This window comes from Ursus americanus, chromosome 24, assembly GCF_024610735.1.
Source record: "Ursus americanus isolate L20-20 chromosome 24, mUrsAme1.1.p, whole genome shotgun sequence".
Taxonomy (NCBI): domain Eukaryota; kingdom Metazoa; phylum Chordata; class Mammalia; order Carnivora; family Ursidae; genus Ursus; species Ursus americanus.
In genome coordinates this window covers 21,712,927-21,727,791 of record NC_142150.1, presented here as the reverse complement: position 1 = coordinate 21,727,791, position 14,865 = coordinate 21,712,927, and the positions used below count along the sequence as shown (strand labels likewise).

General features: G+C 49.3%; 1 protein-coding gene across 2 annotated transcripts in view; it reads left to right on the top strand.

The window, feature by feature from the left end:
* Window positions 1-14,865, top strand: part of SLC1A2 (solute carrier family 1 member 2) — a 146,590-nt gene that overhangs the window by 39,053 nt on the left and 92,672 nt on the right. Inside the window, exon 1 of one of the 2 annotated variants that reach the window (XM_087854751.1) lies at window positions 12,033-12,168. The exons of the other annotated variant lie outside the window; for it this stretch is intronic. Within the exon in view, the coding sequence (XP_087710877.1) occupies window positions 12,161-12,168 (8 nt within the window). The 5' untranslated portion in view covers window positions 12,033-12,160. Of the gene's footprint in view, window positions 1-12,032; window positions 12,169-14,865 lie in introns of those variants that run through there. 2 annotated transcript variants of the gene reach the window in all.

Sequence of the window (14,865 nt, the reverse complement as noted above, 5' to 3'; positions counted from 1 at the left end):
AGGGTTACTTTTCAGGGTTCACTCAGAGGAGGTTCATGTCTTCTTAGCTGCTTGATGATTTTTTTTTTTCCATGTGAGTCTTCCTTGGAGGCAGGATGAATGGGGAGAGCCTGGGCTTAACTTGTCCGGAAGATCTGGGCTTACATTCTGGTGTGGCCACTTAGCCTTCTGGGTAGGCAACCTTTCTGAGCCGCAGAGCCTCATTTGCATACAGAGTTGGTAACCACGCCCCTTCGGTATCGATCAAAGGGAGCCAAGGATACAAAGCGTCTGGTCCTTAGTGCAGTGTGGAGAGGATTAAATGAGCTAATGCAGGCAGGATGTTTACCGCCTTGCCCCGCACAGAGTTAGCGGGAACCATGCCTTTGTTTCAACCTTTGGCTGCCAGCCCTCCTGACCCTTGTGAAGACCCTTGTGTCTCCCTGGCTTGCTGGTCGGTCCTTGTGTGCCAAACCCTTTGCATTTCTGGAAGCCCACCCCTGCCTGCAGAGTAGTTCCTTCCACTGCCAAGTGATCCAAGCCTTTCCTGGCCAGCGGCCATCGACGTGTGGGGGTCGAATAGATGTGTAGAATAGCATCGCTGAGGACTGGAGTCTGAGGGAAAGACAAGAGAGTGACATCTTGAAGCACATGGAAATAATCTGTTCTTCTGAAGCAGACCCAGGCTTCTGAGTTGAAGCGCTGCCCGCTTTTGTGGTGGTGGTGGTTATTCACGATTTAAAACAGATCTGATGTCAAATCAAGATGAATACTTCTTCGCAGACATAGGTGGAAACAATCTAATTACAAAGACCAAAGCATTCGTTTCTGAACTGAGGATATCAGTGGTTTTGATCCCCCTGTCATTTGAATGTTTTTTCAACACTGAATTACAAAAATTTGTTTTAGATAATTTTAGACTTAAAAGAACAATTGCAGAAATAAGACAGAAGGCTCTTGGGGACCCCTCTCTCAGCTTCCTGTAGTGGTAACATCTCACACACCCATAGAACTTTGGTTAAAACCAAGAAATTAAACTTGCTCCGATACGGTTAACTTAGAACTCGTTTGGACTTCCCCGGTTTTCCCACTAAGGTCCTCTCTCTGTCCTGGGATCCAATCTAGGGTCCCACGTTGCACTTAGTTCTCTGTCTCCTCCCCCAGTGACAGTTACGTAGGTCTTTCCTTGTCTCTCATGACCTTGACACTCTTTGAAGAGGACTGATTGTTTATTTTGTAGACTGTCAGTTGGGGATCATCTGATCGTTTCTCCATTCCTAGCATTTTAGTTGACTGTTCTACGTATATTTTGTTGTCCAGGCTGGGGATCCAGTGACAAAAATGGAAGTTTCAAGGCCTAAGAAATTATCGACTCATTTCTGAGACTAGCGTGGCTGGGTATTATAGATCCTAAAGGTTAAGAGTGTGGTCTCTGGAGCCAGAGGGCCCAAGTTCCTGGTTCTGTGACTTACCTGCTTGCTGTGTGACATTGTGAGTGTTACTTGACCTCTCTGTGCCTTAATGTGTTCATCTACAAAATGGGAATGATCTAGGACTGACTTCTTAGGGTGTGGGTGAAGACTAAGTGGGTTAAAGTACAAAGCACGTAGAGCAGTGCCTTGCATATCGCAATCACTGAACATCTCTTAGCTGTTACCACTGCTACTTCCTCCGCAGCCCCACCCACGAAGTGCAGGTCCAGTGACCTCCTCATGTCACTTCTCAGGTCTGCACGTTCCGGCATGGCTCTGACCACTCTGACCAGTGATGAGTTTGCAGCGAAGCCCTGGGGTTTGGGGACACAGTCGTCATGTCCCATCTGGAAAACCTGTTCCTGCTGGAGGGATGAATCTGGGCTGGCAGGACCACATGGAAGTTCAGTCTCCAGGGCCTCCTGGCTGTGTGCTTGTTGCATCCGGACCCCCTTTCTGTCCTCCGTTTCTCTGTCCCTTTTGTTCTGCATTCCCCTGGGCCTCTCACCTTGGCGCCCTGTCTTCACCTCGTTCCTCTGAATTGACACAAGGCCATGAGGCAGGGCGGTTGCACACCCAGCTTCTCTAGAAGGACTGGCTGGGCTTAATTCCTGTCCCCATCACTTAAAAATTTACTTAGCTCTTGTGCTTTATTATTATTATTATTATTATTATTATTATTATTATTCTTGTTTTTGTCTCTAAAAGGGGCTAATGTTAGTAATAGTTATTACCGTTAAGTTGATGGAGACTTTATTGTGAATCACCACTGTAAATGTTAACCTCTGTGGTTTGGTTTAATCCTCACCACACCTGCGTGACATCACTATCCACTTGATCCCATTTTACAGATGAGGAAACTGAGCAGCAGGAAGTTGAAGTAACTTGCCCGAGATCACAGAGCTAAGACGTAGAACAGTGGGGATTCAAGCCCAACCTGGCTTTGGAGCCCCGGTTCTTAATCACCCTGCTCTTGGCCACAGGGGTCTCAGAGGGTTTCTGCAGGGGTTAAATAAGATCATCTATATAAAGCCCTTAGCAAAGTGCCTGGCTTAGAGCTAATGCTGAGTAAACTTTAGCTATTATTAATCCCGTGAGCTGATTTCTGTTCCTGTGGCTCGTGGTTCACATGATGCTGGGATGCATCTTCTTCATACTTGTTCACAGACTCAGCGCTCTGCACCTTTGGGCAGTGGGTACCTGGCCCAGTCCCCAGACCAGTGTACTCCCTGTCCATGCCGTGTTGGCCCTACAGCCCCCCATCTAGCAGATGGGGACATCCTCAGCCCTCTACCTTGATACAGCTCAGCCTGCAGTCCTCTATTTCTCATCTACTCAGTTTCTGGGGTTTTCACTTCTCTTCTGCTTAGTTTCACCTTGTACCTCCAACCTTTGCTTCTGCTTCTCTCTCCCTGGTTTCGGACTTCTTCCCCTTACCCACAGCCTGGCCTCATGCCTGCCCCGGACCAGCTGCTTCCTGTCCCCATGCTGGGTCCCTGGGATTTGTCGTGTGGCACAGTCTGGGGCAGGTCTTCGTGACTGGCACCCCTGCTGGGTCTGCCTAACTCAAGGAGGGGCTCACCCCTGTTATGGAAATGGCAGCACTTGGCCCTGAGCCTCCAGGGCTGAAAGAAAGTATTCAAGGAGAAAAGATGCAGAAGGACAGCTGCAGGGGGGACAAGGCGGGAGGCGGCCAGCATTTTGTTCCCCAGTCCCGGGAAGCCCTTTCCCTCATTCTGTGACTGGAGGCCCTTCATGTTCCCCCAGGCTCTGTGCCAGCCACTGTCTGTGGGAGGAGGCCTTCTCCAGGCCCCGGACATGGCTTTGGTCCTGCTTCGGTGGGTCCTGGTGCTTCTAGACGTTACAGGCCTGAATCTCTGACCGTGCTATAAGGCAGGGTCCAGATGCTCCAGCCAGACCGCCTGGGCTTTCAGCCCAGACTACCAGGGGCTAAATGAACTCAGGCAAGTTCCTGAAATCCTCCGTGCCTCAGTTTCTTCATCCGTATAACGGAGCTCCTAGGTAGGTTCCCTACCTCACAAAGTGGGGCCTGAGACTCTGAATTTGCATCTCCCAGGTGATGGTTGCTGAAGTGTCCCTTCGTTAGCAAGAAATTGAGCACGTTAGGGTAGCTAGTTGTACTTCTAATGGTTCGATCAAGAATTGAAACTACAGAAGTGATGCCCCAGGCATCGTTGTAATGGTGCCCCTCTGAAAGGCCTCGAGTGAGGTCACAGAGTCTTCCTTTGCAAAGATTTCCGTGCACCCTTGGGTATTTTCTAATCTGACGGTACTAAGCAAAACAGGGTCGCAGGTTCACATTTAGCTTCTCAGGGGCCCAGGCAGCTACGCGTTGTTCTGCAGGTGTAGACGGTAACTCAGTAGCCATCGGCCATCCAAGTTGTGTAACAGGGCCACTGAGGGAATGAGACGGATCCACGGGTGACTGAGGGCTGAGGTTTGGTGGCTTTGCCAGAGAGGCCCAGCGAGGCCATGGGGCAGCAGGACTCAAACCTGTGTCTGACCGGCTGCAAGATCGGTGCTGTTAATAACTAAGCCACATGTGGTCAGGATCCAGGCAAATGATACAGCCTTACTCCAGGTGTGAGATGGATGTCCGATGAAATATAAGATGATTTCAGGGGGCACAGGAGACGATTGGGGGAGCACTGATGACAAATTCAGTGACGTCACATCATATGGAGAGACAGTTATTTCCTTTTTGAATTCTTCAATCTTTTTTTAATTTATTTATTTGAGAGAGAGAGAGAGACAGACAGACAGACAGCCAGTGAGAGAGGGAACACAGGCAAGGGGAGTGGGAGAGGAAGAAGCAGGCTCCCAGCAGAGGAGCTTGATGTGGGGCTCGATCGCAGGACTCTGGGATCACGCCCTGAGCCGAAGGCAGACGCCTAACGCCTGAGGCGCCCCTCAATCTTTTTTGATTATGACGAGGTTAAAGCGGGTGCTGCTGTGTTTTAGTGCTGCCCCGATACCTTTCAACTTCCCTTCTAATTTTTTTTTTTTTAAGTGGGTTCCACGCCCAGCATGGAGCCCAGTGTGGGGCTTGAACCCATGGCCCTGAGATCAAGACCTGAGCTGAGATGGAGAGTCGGGCACTTTTATTTTTTTTTAAGATTTTATTTATTTATTTGAGAGAGAGAAAGAGATCACAAGCAGGGGAGGAGGAAAGGGAGAGGGAGAAACAGATTCCCTGCTGAGCAGGGAGCCAGATGTGGGGCTCGATTCCAGGACCCTGGGATCATGACCTGAGCTGAAGGCAGATGCTTAACCAACTGAGCCACCCAGGGCTCCTGAGTCGGATGCTTAACCGACTGAGCCACCCAGGCACACCTTAGCTTCCCTTTCAAACAGAAGGAGGGTGGGCGGCAGAAGACTCGGCAAGCAGCACCTAGTTCGAAGTCAGTAAAAATGTTTGTGGTCATGTGCATTTTCATAGCCCCCTTCTACTCATCAATGCTCCTGGTTTTCCATGGATAGAAGTAATGTAAAAATTCCTCGCAGGATGCATGCGTTTAAGGACAAAGGGTCGGTCAGTGTTAAACACTATTAAGTGACAGATAGCAGAGATGGTATTCAGATATGGCAAAAATAGCCTCTGTGTGGCCTCTGTGAGTGACCCGAGCGTGAGAAATGCTGCAGCAGACCGTGAGTCGTATTCAGCCTGATGCGTGGTAGCACGTGGTACGCACTCAATAAATGTCAAGGACAGAGGGGAGGGGGAATGCAACTCTCGCTTCTGATAGGTGACTAGGAGAAAAGAAATGAGCCATTTGTGAAGTGGACGAGACAGTCTTTCCCTTGAGAGTTTGGGTCTGGACTTCGCTTGTTCTCAAGGCTGATGGATCCAGTAGGGGGTGGAGAAAATGAAGTTGGCTGTGGTCCTCAGTCAATCACAGAGCCGAGTGCCGGGAATGGGGCGCGGTTCTCAGGGTCGGATCTTGCATTAAACACGGGCGGCTCCAGATGGGGGGAAGGGATTTCCCCGAGGTCACCCGGCCACCATGGGACTAGCGTTTTCATCCGCCTCCAGGCCAGGATCCTCATCTTCAGACCCTTTTCCCCGCATAGCTCCCGGCCTGAACGGGTCTGTGGTAAAACCCAGACAGCTCTGGGTCCAGTCTACCAGTCTCTAGGTACTCACCAGTTCTTGGCCCTGCACAAGGTACCATGAGTTACAGAGAAAGAGAAGGAAGTAAATAATCACCTCCAAGTTCAAGGAGACAAGGCCATGCTGTAAGATTTTGTCCTCAGATGAGTATCATTTGGAAGGTGTGCAGCCCAGGTCTCCCGTGATAGAGTCAGTCAGAAGGGTCCCGCGGGAGTGACAAGCCCTGTATCAGTCAGCTCTCACCAGGTGATGCTTCTGAAGCAACAAGCCCCAAATCTCTGTGACTTACAGCCACAAAGTCTGCCTCTTGCTTCTTTATTTGGGTGCAGGACAACTGTTGCAGGTGTCCTCCCTGTATCCTCCATGTGGGACCCTGGCAGAAGAGGCAGCCCCCACCTGGGTCATGCCTCTATTGTAGCAGAGAGGGGAGAAGAGCAGTGATAGAACTATGTGAAGGTTCTCTTGATGCTGCTTCTGGGAGGGATCACGTGTTACTTCTCTTCTGTGTTGGTTTGGGTTTCTAGGAGAAGATTCTAGATCTTCTATTTGGGAGGTGCAGTAAACACCGGTAGATAAGTGGGGAAGTGGAAGGCAGCCAGGAGAAGGTGGGTTATCAAGACCGCTGCTACCCGTGTGGGCAACTCTTGTTTAATCTCATGGGGAAATTCACAGAGACGGGACACATCACATGCTCAAAGCTGTCCTCTTGAGGAACAAGGGAGCTGGTATATTTACACATCCAGACCTGCCCGTCATTGCCTGAGGGCTGCTCCTGGGGGTTTTAATTCCCCAGCACTTCTGGCCTGTGTGGGGGCAGAGGAGCCTGCTAGCTTCGGAGAAAGCAGGCAGGGAGACACAGCGGCTGGCAGGTGGGAGGTGCTGGAGGGAGAGAGGTGGGTGTCCCCCCTCCCCGGGAGCATCTGCCACAAGCTGTCATTCCGTTGGCCAAAGGGAGCTGCAAGGCAAAGCATGTCTTTAGGGATGAGGGAAGTAGAATCTTCTCGGAGAGGTGCCGTAAATATCTGGGGACCAAAGCACAAGTAGCTGCAGGTCCTGAGGCCTGTGTAGGAAGTGCAGTCATCTCTCTAGTCAGCAGTGTGGGTGAGGCCTAACTGGGAGCTACCGGGTAGACCAGCAGCCTGACCTCAGCACCACTGACATCTTGGGCTGGATAACCCTTTGCCGTGGGGCTGTCCCTGTGTACTCTAGGACATTTAGTGGCATTGTGGCCTGTGCCCACGAGATTCTGGTAGCATCTCCCCCATCTAGTTGTGACAACCCAAAATGTCTCCAGACATTGCCAGATGTCCCCTAGGGAGCAAAATTGCCCCTATGGAGAAGCACTGATGTAGACCATACATGCCCTGCTAATTCCCAAAGAACTGAAATAAATTGTCAGTGTCTGGCTGGAGTCGCTCCTGGCCTGATGGAGGACGCTGTGTTGCAACAGTTTGAAATATACAAAGAAAACAGAAATAGTTCAGGAGTGGGAAGCGTCTGTTCTGTTGAGGGGAGGGGATGGTCAGGGGAGGCTGTAGAGAGTCAGAGATAGCTAAGCAAGGTGTTGTTTTTTTTTTTCCCTCCCTAAGATTTTATTTATTTGAGGGAGAGAAAGAGTGCGGTGGGGAGGAGCAGAGGGGGAGGGACAAGAGGACTCCGTGCTGAGTGTGGAGCACGATGTGGGGCTGGATTTCACAGCTGTGAGATCATGACCCGAGCTGAAATCAAGAGTCGGATGCTCAAAGGACTGAGCCACCCAGGTGCCCCTAAGCAAGGTTTTTGAAGGATGAAGGGTTTTCCGGATGAGTGATCCCTACATGCAGAAGTTCAATACAGTCTTTGATGATCGTAGTGACTGGGGGAGGCTGTAACAGCTGCTGGGAAATGCTGACTGCGGGGTCTTCTCACACTCATAAGGACCAGACTGCAGGACTGTAGTTAAACCAGCTTTACCATGCACTCAGTCGAGTGCAAGGAGCAATGCCAAGGGCTTTGGGGGCTCTTCGCAGAGATGCCCAAATGGCACGGATACAGCTCCCCCTTTGAGGGACCAGAAATGCCTTTGCTTTATATTCTTTGTCAAGAGAGAAGGTGGCCAGGTATTTCTAGTCTCGGTCGGTTTCATTTCCTGTCTCATTGGCTGTGCTGTTTGCAGTGCAGTAGCGTGCAAAGAAACTGGACACACTTTCTTTATTTCTCTGCCTCAGCTTCTGCCCAGTTATGTGGGGACCAGCACGTTCTCTCTCTTGCCAGCCTCACAGTCTAGCACTAACCAGACTATGAAATTACACGGCCTTGCTCGTGAGTTCTGATGGAACTGGTCTCAGTCCTGCTGTGCCATCCACTGGCTGGGGACGTCTCTGACTCCATTTCTCATTTTCCCACCTGTGAAATGGGTATAATCCTCACCTCATGGGATTGTCTGGAGGACTCAACTGTGCTATGCCGACAAGCTCTCAGCCCTGCCTGCACCTGGCACACAATAAGCATAAATGACAGTCCTTACCACAAATATTATAAAACAGATGGAATTTGCAGGATGGCTCACTTGTCTAGACTGCACGTTATGCTCCAGGCACCATCCGGCTTGGGGGTCTGTATATATTAATCGATGAGAACAACAGTTACTGTGATTATCTCCATTTTACATATGGAGAGACTGAGGCACAGAGAAATAAGTATAGTTCGTGAGTGGTACTCAAATTCCAGCAGACTGTCTGAGCAAGTAATTGCCTTGCTGGGTATTTAGTAGCTGGTGTTTCCCCGTAACGTACCTTTTTGAAAAGAAATCAAGGCCTTAGCTATGGAGTTACTTTTACCCGATTATCAGAGCCAGTGTAGCCATTCCCGGGTACATGAACTTTTCTCCCTCTTGGCCCAAGGTCCTTAACACGCTTACAGAATATTAATAAGAAGATGGTGAGCAGAGATTTATTTTTAACCATGGTATCTGAGCTGGCTTCTCAGTGCGAGTTTTACTTGGGTAAATGATGAATCACCCCCAATTGGCCCCTTCCAGAAATGTCTGTGAGAGCAACACAAAGGGGAACTTTGAGCTGCTCAGCTCCCTCCATGGCCCCACCCATGGCCCACCCCTGGGTGAGTGAGAGGCTGTTTGCCAGCCCCCTGGCCACCAGCTTCAGGACAGCGGGGGGTTTGTCTCCTCTCCCTTTGTGTCGGGGACACATATGGTGTTCTTGGTGTTGGAGGAGCAGAATCTGTGCCCAGGCTGCTTTTCAATCCAGCCTCCGCAGGCAGAGCGGCAACGAGGGCGAACAGCGCAGGGCCTGGGGGCCCCGGAGCCGGAGGGCTGGGTTCCCTCCGCCTGTGCTCGGTGCTGGCTGAGCTCTGGGCCCTGATGGCGTCTCTTTGCAGAAGGGGCCTCTAGAACTCCAGGAGGGCACAACTCTGCATCCTGGTCCCGCCCTAGGGGCTCCCATGGAGTCAGGGAATGAAAGGTGTGGTTGCTCCTATTGGTGAAAGCACCTGTTGAGTGCAGAGGCGATGTCTGGGGTGTCTCTCCTTTTCGGCTGGGGCCCTGGTTCCAGGCCTGGCCGATCCCGTGTCCTGGGGCCTCGTGCTCCCCTCTTGAGGCCCCCTCTGTACGGTGGGGAGAATAGCTCCGCAGAGCGTTGCTGGAAGCACTCGGCCTGCAGCACAGGCTGGTGGTGTGCCCTGACCGCCAGTTCTCCTGTTGGTCACATTGAGGTGGGGCCGGATCTGTGGGGGCTGCCCCTGTGGGGCCTGGCGTCGGGGTCCCACTGCCTGCAGGGATCCTAACGCACCCTCTGGCTCTGGATCCTGAATCTCTCTGAAACTCTCTGATGAGCCCCTGTTTTACGAATAACAAAAACTCTTGGCAGCCCAGAAAAAGAGGCCTCTGTAGCAGCTTCGCTCTCATGAGTGTGTCCCAGGCTCTGGCTGGGCCCCCTTCCTCGCTGCCAGGGAGCAGCCCGCTGCCTGCCTCCCCCTCAGACCCCCACGGGGCTGCAGCAGCCTCAGAACATTCTGAGGCAGAACGTAAGCGCTGCGCCTGCTGCTCCAGGCTAATCGAGTCACGGGTGGTTTGCTCGTCATGACACCCCAAAGACGGTTGTACCCCCCATGCCTCACCCACACCCACCCCCGCCTCCTCCGCTTCTCATCCCTTCTCGCATATTCGTGCCTCATGGCATACCATCTCTACAGAGGGAGTAAGCTCCAGGGAGAGGCAGGGTGGTGCGGTGGTCACGGGCACAGTCTCGGGGTGTGGATCCCAGCTCTGCCACTGACCTTCTGTGTGAACTTGGGCGAGTTACCCAGCCGCTCAGTGCCTTCTCCTGGTCTAGAGATGGGAGTCATGGTAGCACCTCCCCTGGGGAGCTGTTGAAGGAGTTAAACAAGCCAAACACACATAACGCCCTCCGAACGGGCCCGGCACACAGTGAGCCCTCCGTGGAGGTTGGCTGCTATTCGTACCCGGCGGTGATAAATGTCACCAAGAGAGGACGTAGCTGTGGCAACTAGAAGGACTTCACCATGGTCGTCCAGCTGCCGAGGACAGCTGAGATCTTGCTGTGGGTGCCATGGATTCCGCTGACGACTGTCACTAGCAAAGCTGCTCAGAGGACAGTAAAGGCTCATCAAGGCAATGACAGTTTTGCCTAAGAAATATCTGTGGGACGGGGCGCCTGGGCGGCTCAGTTGGTTGAATGGCTGACTCTTGATCTTGGCTCAGGTCTTGATCTCAAGCCCCATGTTGGGCTCCATGCTGGGTGGAGCCGACTTAAAGAAAAGAGAGAAAAAAGAAATCTTTGTGGGACGAATCAATAATGATGATAATAAATGATAATAGTTACCGTGTGGGGCATGCTATCTGTTACATGGATGTTGACTGATTTAATTTTCACAAGAATCCCATAGGATATTATTACTATTATTATCCCTCTTTATGGATGACATATTTGAGGCTCAGAGTTGTTAAGTAATCTGCCCAGCACCACACAGCTCATGAGCAGTGGAAATGGAATTGAAATCTCAGGTCATTCAAAAGATGCCCCCCGCCTGCTGCTTACTTATCTATGGCTGCAGTTGGGAACCAGATAAAACGACGGCCCCTTTCTAGATGTGGTAGTGCTTGTGAAAATTTCAGATTGGCATTGAAATGGCCCAGAGTAGGGCCAGAAACAGCTTGTGAAAGAGCCACAGATAGGGCGAGGGGTGTGTCGTCTAATGGATCAAAACTTCAGGATGCAGGGCTCCTGCGAAGGCCTTGTTGGAGGGGGCTCTTGGTGCGGTTACCTGCAAAACCACTGGACATCTACTGTCTGGGGTGATGGACGGTCCAGATGGCCCCCTGGCCCCTTCCCCACTGCCTTCCACCCCAGTTGAGAAATGAAGCTGCATTCTCTATTCTCAGCTGCAGTCAGGCTATTAAGTCAAGGCTGCCTGCATCCCACGAGATCTTTTGAGTGAAAGCCTTTAATTGTTTCTCCGCGTCACACAAATAAGTACAACTGTGTAGCACAGGTTCCGGGCCCTCTCAGTATTTATATGGCAGATTATTGCTTCCCAGAGGGTGTTCCTTGGATCAGTAAATCTATAATATGTCTTTAGTTTTTATACAAGAAAAATAAAGCACACAAAAAGTAAGACATGTTCCGGGTTCCAGTAACTTTGGGTATGGCTTGGTTGAAGGCATTTCTTTCCCACTGAACTTCTCAAAGCCTTCCTACAGTAATACACTTTGTGAGTCTTCAAGGGTGAGCGGCTCTTGCCCATCTTATTTGGCCCCTTAACCTTTATATGCAGGGACATCTGGGGGGACTAGTGTCCCAAGGGACACATTCTGAGCAATGGCGCCCTTGTCCATGGATGCCATTGAAGGTGACTTGGGGACTGGTGTTCAAATCTATCTCAAAACTATAAGTTGACCTTTCATTTTACATTTAATTAGAAAATAAAACAGGGGTCCCTCAACAAAACCCATGAATACATTAAGCTGTAGAACATTAGAATTTAAGCATAGAGAAAGGATCGGAAGGCTGGAACATCTCTGGACCTTCTAAGGAGTGGGTTTCTTTCATTTATATGGGCAATTAGAAGTTAAAGACACAGTACTTTGATGGGTCTGGGTTAAGCATCTGGGAGCAAGACTGCCAGGGATGAAGTGGTTAATGACCACAGGTGGCTGCGAGGCTGGAGGATGGAGGAGAGGGGGTGAGGGCTGAGAGAGGATTGTTGGGTAACTAAGCGACTGGCTCAGGGCCCTGTGGGTGATCTGTTGGGAGAGCCACGTGGAAACAGCTGTAGTTCTTGCTTAAGGAGAGGAAAGGGACATCCAAGAGCCAAGATGATCCTGATGAGGTCTTTGACTCCCAGAATTACACAACGCTCAAACAAACACTTAGCGACCTTGAGCTTTCCAGCCAGTCGACAACAGTCAGTAGGACAGTGTGTTACTTCTTTGACATCAGAACGCTGGCTAGGTAAACTTTAAAGCACCTGACAGATTTTCCTCTGAGGTACAGCAGGACCGGGATGGAAGACAGAGCTCGCTGCGGTGCTGGGTGGCCAGTGTTTTCCTGGAGGGGAGAGGATGGTCAGGTCAGAATTCTTGGGTAGGGTGGGGGTGGGCAGGGAGGGGCGATGAGAAGGACGGAATCACTATATTCCTGGAGAAAAAGGAGAAATGGAAAGGTGGAACAACGGGTTATTATAAAACACTCATTAGAGCCTCCTTTGGTATGATATTTGGCAAGGACACTTGCTTTTCCCAGGGGCTGAAGTAACGTGAGCTTCCTCTCGTGAACAAGTTTCTCTCTAGAAATGTAGTTTCGGAGAAGGGAGGAAAAATTGGGAAGCGTAATCGATTGATCAGAAAAACAATTGGCTCTGAAAGGACTCAGGATGGTGAATAAAATGCACAGGTCCTTGCACGCCCATGCCCAATAATGAACCAGGCACTGGCATGCTTCTCGCTGGATATGTATTGAATGAGTCAATGAGTGAATACAGGCTATTTGTATCTTCCCATATAGAATTTCCCCCCTTGAAATGCTTGTTTAAATAACACATCGATGGGATGGTTAGTCATGTGTTGGAAAAGTGTGTCTTTTACCCAAATCATCATCTGTGATTGCATCTTGAAGAATTCCAGCACCCAGAAGCAGGAGACCTTGTCCTTAATGAGTATGTCTTCTGCATTTAACCCCAGACTCTTTCTAGAGGTTCTAATGTTCCTGTATTCAGCAACTACGCTGAAGACACTGGCCCAGATAAAAATCCATGAATCCCAGCTCTGCCATTTCTCTGCTCTGTGAAGCTGTGTTTCCATTTGCAAGTGTGGAATAATGTGAACAACTTCACTAGGATTATATTGTCAGCTGGTGAACCCTGCTGCAAAAGCTCTTGGGTCCAAATATTCGAAAGCAGAAGTACACGCGGTGGTGCACTGTGGCCTGTACATGGCGTGGTGGGAAAGCCAGCAGGCTTGGTTTGCATGGCGGGAAGGTATTTTCTGATGGCTGAATACATAAGGTGTTTGGTTCAACATTCTGCCCTGTGATCCTGGTGTCTCTCCTTCTTGCAGCACAAAGTGTAGGTGTTACAAAGACCACCAGCTCCTCTTGGTGTTTCTCCCCTTCAAATTACTCATGTTTTCCCCCAGAATTGGAAAGAAAATGGCTGATAGTCATTCTTATCTATTGAATGCTCACTAGGTTTTGGGAACGGGTTTAGGGTTTATCAGAATTGAGACAATATTCAAATACTCTAACCTTTTAAATGTTGACTTCTGTTTTCAGAAGCCCCAAAAGATGATTCAAAAAAGAGTAAAAAGTCAAATGAAGTAGAAGCTGCTGATAGCAAGAACTCAGAAAATCAGAAAGACTAGCTCGAGTGTGGGAGAGTTGAATTTTGAGGAAGGGCTCTCTGCGTGAGCTCGGCACTATGGCTGATACAAAGCTGGGCAAAACCCCACGGTTTTCCTTTCTTACAATAATATACATGACTTATTCTGTTCACATTTTGGCCCATGTCTCCTCACCATTTGAAACTAATTCCTCAACGTTCATTTGTTTATAGTTTTTTTTTTTATAGTTTTTTTTTTTTATAGTTTTTTTTTAAAAGGCTGTTGATACTGGGATTATCGAAGTTCTCTATGTTCATTGCAGAGAATTGCTGAAATATTTAAAGGTATAAATAAGGGGGAAAAAATCACCTGTCATTCTGTGAACCAGAGGTTGTCAGCTATTAAAATGCGTTACCTTGTGATCATAATATATGACCGTATGTATCTGAGATCACGCTACATACCTTTATTCCTTATAACTGCTTTTGAGGCTGCCAACCCTTCCTTTGTTAAGGAAAAAGGAACTTAAATTGTTTTCCTATGAATTCCTGTTCTAAACTGCGGGACCTGCTTTATGCCCAGCTTCGTGGCTATGCGCTCGGTTGCATATGGGAATATGGATAAGAAATTACGTCTTTTAATATCTCTGTTCTCCTTTCCACCGCAGTGGCATCATTTGCTTAACCTTTTGCGATGATTGAACTGGGTTGTTTCCACCGTCTGTGTTTTACAGTAGTGCTGCAAATGACCATCTCTGTCTGAATTGAATTTATTTTTCTTGGAGCTTGCTCCATGCACCATATTCCCAAGATGGGCTGACCAGTTCTGTGAATATAAAGGTTTAAAATATTTGTTACCGATTTCCGGAATGACTAAATCCAAATTAATATAGCCTCTCATGCCCACTCATGACGGTAGTGGTATTTACCAAGGATTATTGAAAGGAACTTTGTATCCTCCGAGATGGGAATCAGTCATTTTTCTTCTGGCTTTATGTTCAAGCTCACATTTACCCATGAAACACAAAACTATCGAAATTCTTATTGTGCTCCTAACTGGTGATTTTTATGGTGAAGGGGGGAAAAAAGCCCAATATTGCCCCCTTTGGGGATGCAGTCTAGTGGGGGGCAGTGGACATTAATTCATTGCACAGATGGATTAGAACAATTAGACTTGGTCTGTTAGGTCAGGGAGGCTTCCTGGAGGAAGCAATGTTGGAGCTGAGATCAGGACAAGCAGGAGATGGTAGTGAGGCTGGGGGTGGTGTGTGTGTGGCATGCCTTCTGTGCATTTGTACACATGGCTGGAGGAGTGCAAGCCTCCGTAGTAAAGAGATGAGTGAACACAAGGTGTGTGCAGCTGCATCTGCTTCTAAGGTTCTTAGACAGCTGCTTTTCCTCTGTCTTTAATCAGCCTTGGTTGCAAGCTGCCCAAACAATTTAATAATTGTT